At 63.0% G+C, this 682-nt stretch overlaps 1 protein-coding gene across 1 annotated transcript in view; it reads right to left on the bottom strand.

The window, feature by feature from the left end:
- Positions 1-171: 171 nt before the first annotated feature.
- Positions 172-682, bottom strand: part of DDX23 (DEAD (Asp-Glu-Ala-Asp) box polypeptide 23) — a gene marked incomplete at both ends in the record, with an annotated part of 3981 nt that continues 3470 nt past the window's right edge. Inside the window, 4 exon segments of the mRNA XM_009080817.1 lie at positions 172-225; positions 228-336; positions 431-539; positions 635-678. Coding sequence (XP_009079065.1) covers positions 172-225; positions 228-336; positions 431-539; positions 635-678 — 316 coding nt within the window.

The following is a 682-nucleotide window of genomic DNA, read 5'->3' as shown; positions in this document are numbered from 1 at the left end:
GGGTAACACTGGGGCTGGGCACCACCAACCCCTCCAGCACCAGGGCTGGGTGCACCCCCAAAGCCCACCCCAAGGCCAGTCAGTGCAGGCAACACCAGGGCTGGGCAGCCCCCACAGTGCCCCCAGACCCCAGTGCCCCCTCAGTGACCCCTTGGTTTCCCTCAGCCTCACCCTCGATGTTCTTGGCCATGTCATAGTTGACCACCATGGAGACGTCGTGGATGCAGAAGCCACGTCCGTGGCCACCAGGATGTCCTTGGCCCCAGCCTTGAGGTTGGAGAGGGCGAACTCTCGCTGCTCCTGGCCCTTCCCTCCGTGCAGGGTGCAGGCGTTGTACTGCAGGACAACGGGTTAGTGGGGCACTCTGGGGGGTCCCCATGGGTACAGGGGGGATGGATGAGGCTCAGGGTGACCCCCAGCCCACACTCACCCCCATCTTCTCCAGAGACTTGGCCAGCACATCGCAGCCTTTCTTCTGGTTGACGAAGATGATGATGGGTGGGTCGAAGCCTTGTTCCAGGATGGCCAACAGCTTCTTCCTGCAGAGGGGGAGGAGGACAGTTGGGCAAGGAGAGGGCAGTGCCCCCCTCACCCCAGATGCCCAAAGAGCCCCCCCAAAGCCCCTCCTGCTCACCTCTTCTCCGACTCAGACATGAGGAAGACCTTCTGCTCCACACGCTCG

Source organism: Acanthisitta chloris, unplaced genomic scaffold (assembly GCF_000695815.1).
Source record: "Acanthisitta chloris isolate BGI_N310 unplaced genomic scaffold, ASM69581v1 scaffold24568, whole genome shotgun sequence".
Classification (NCBI taxonomy): domain Eukaryota; kingdom Metazoa; phylum Chordata; class Aves; order Passeriformes; family Acanthisittidae; genus Acanthisitta; species Acanthisitta chloris.
Note: the sequence above shows the minus strand (reverse complement) of the source record. Positions and strands in the feature narration are given on the sequence as shown.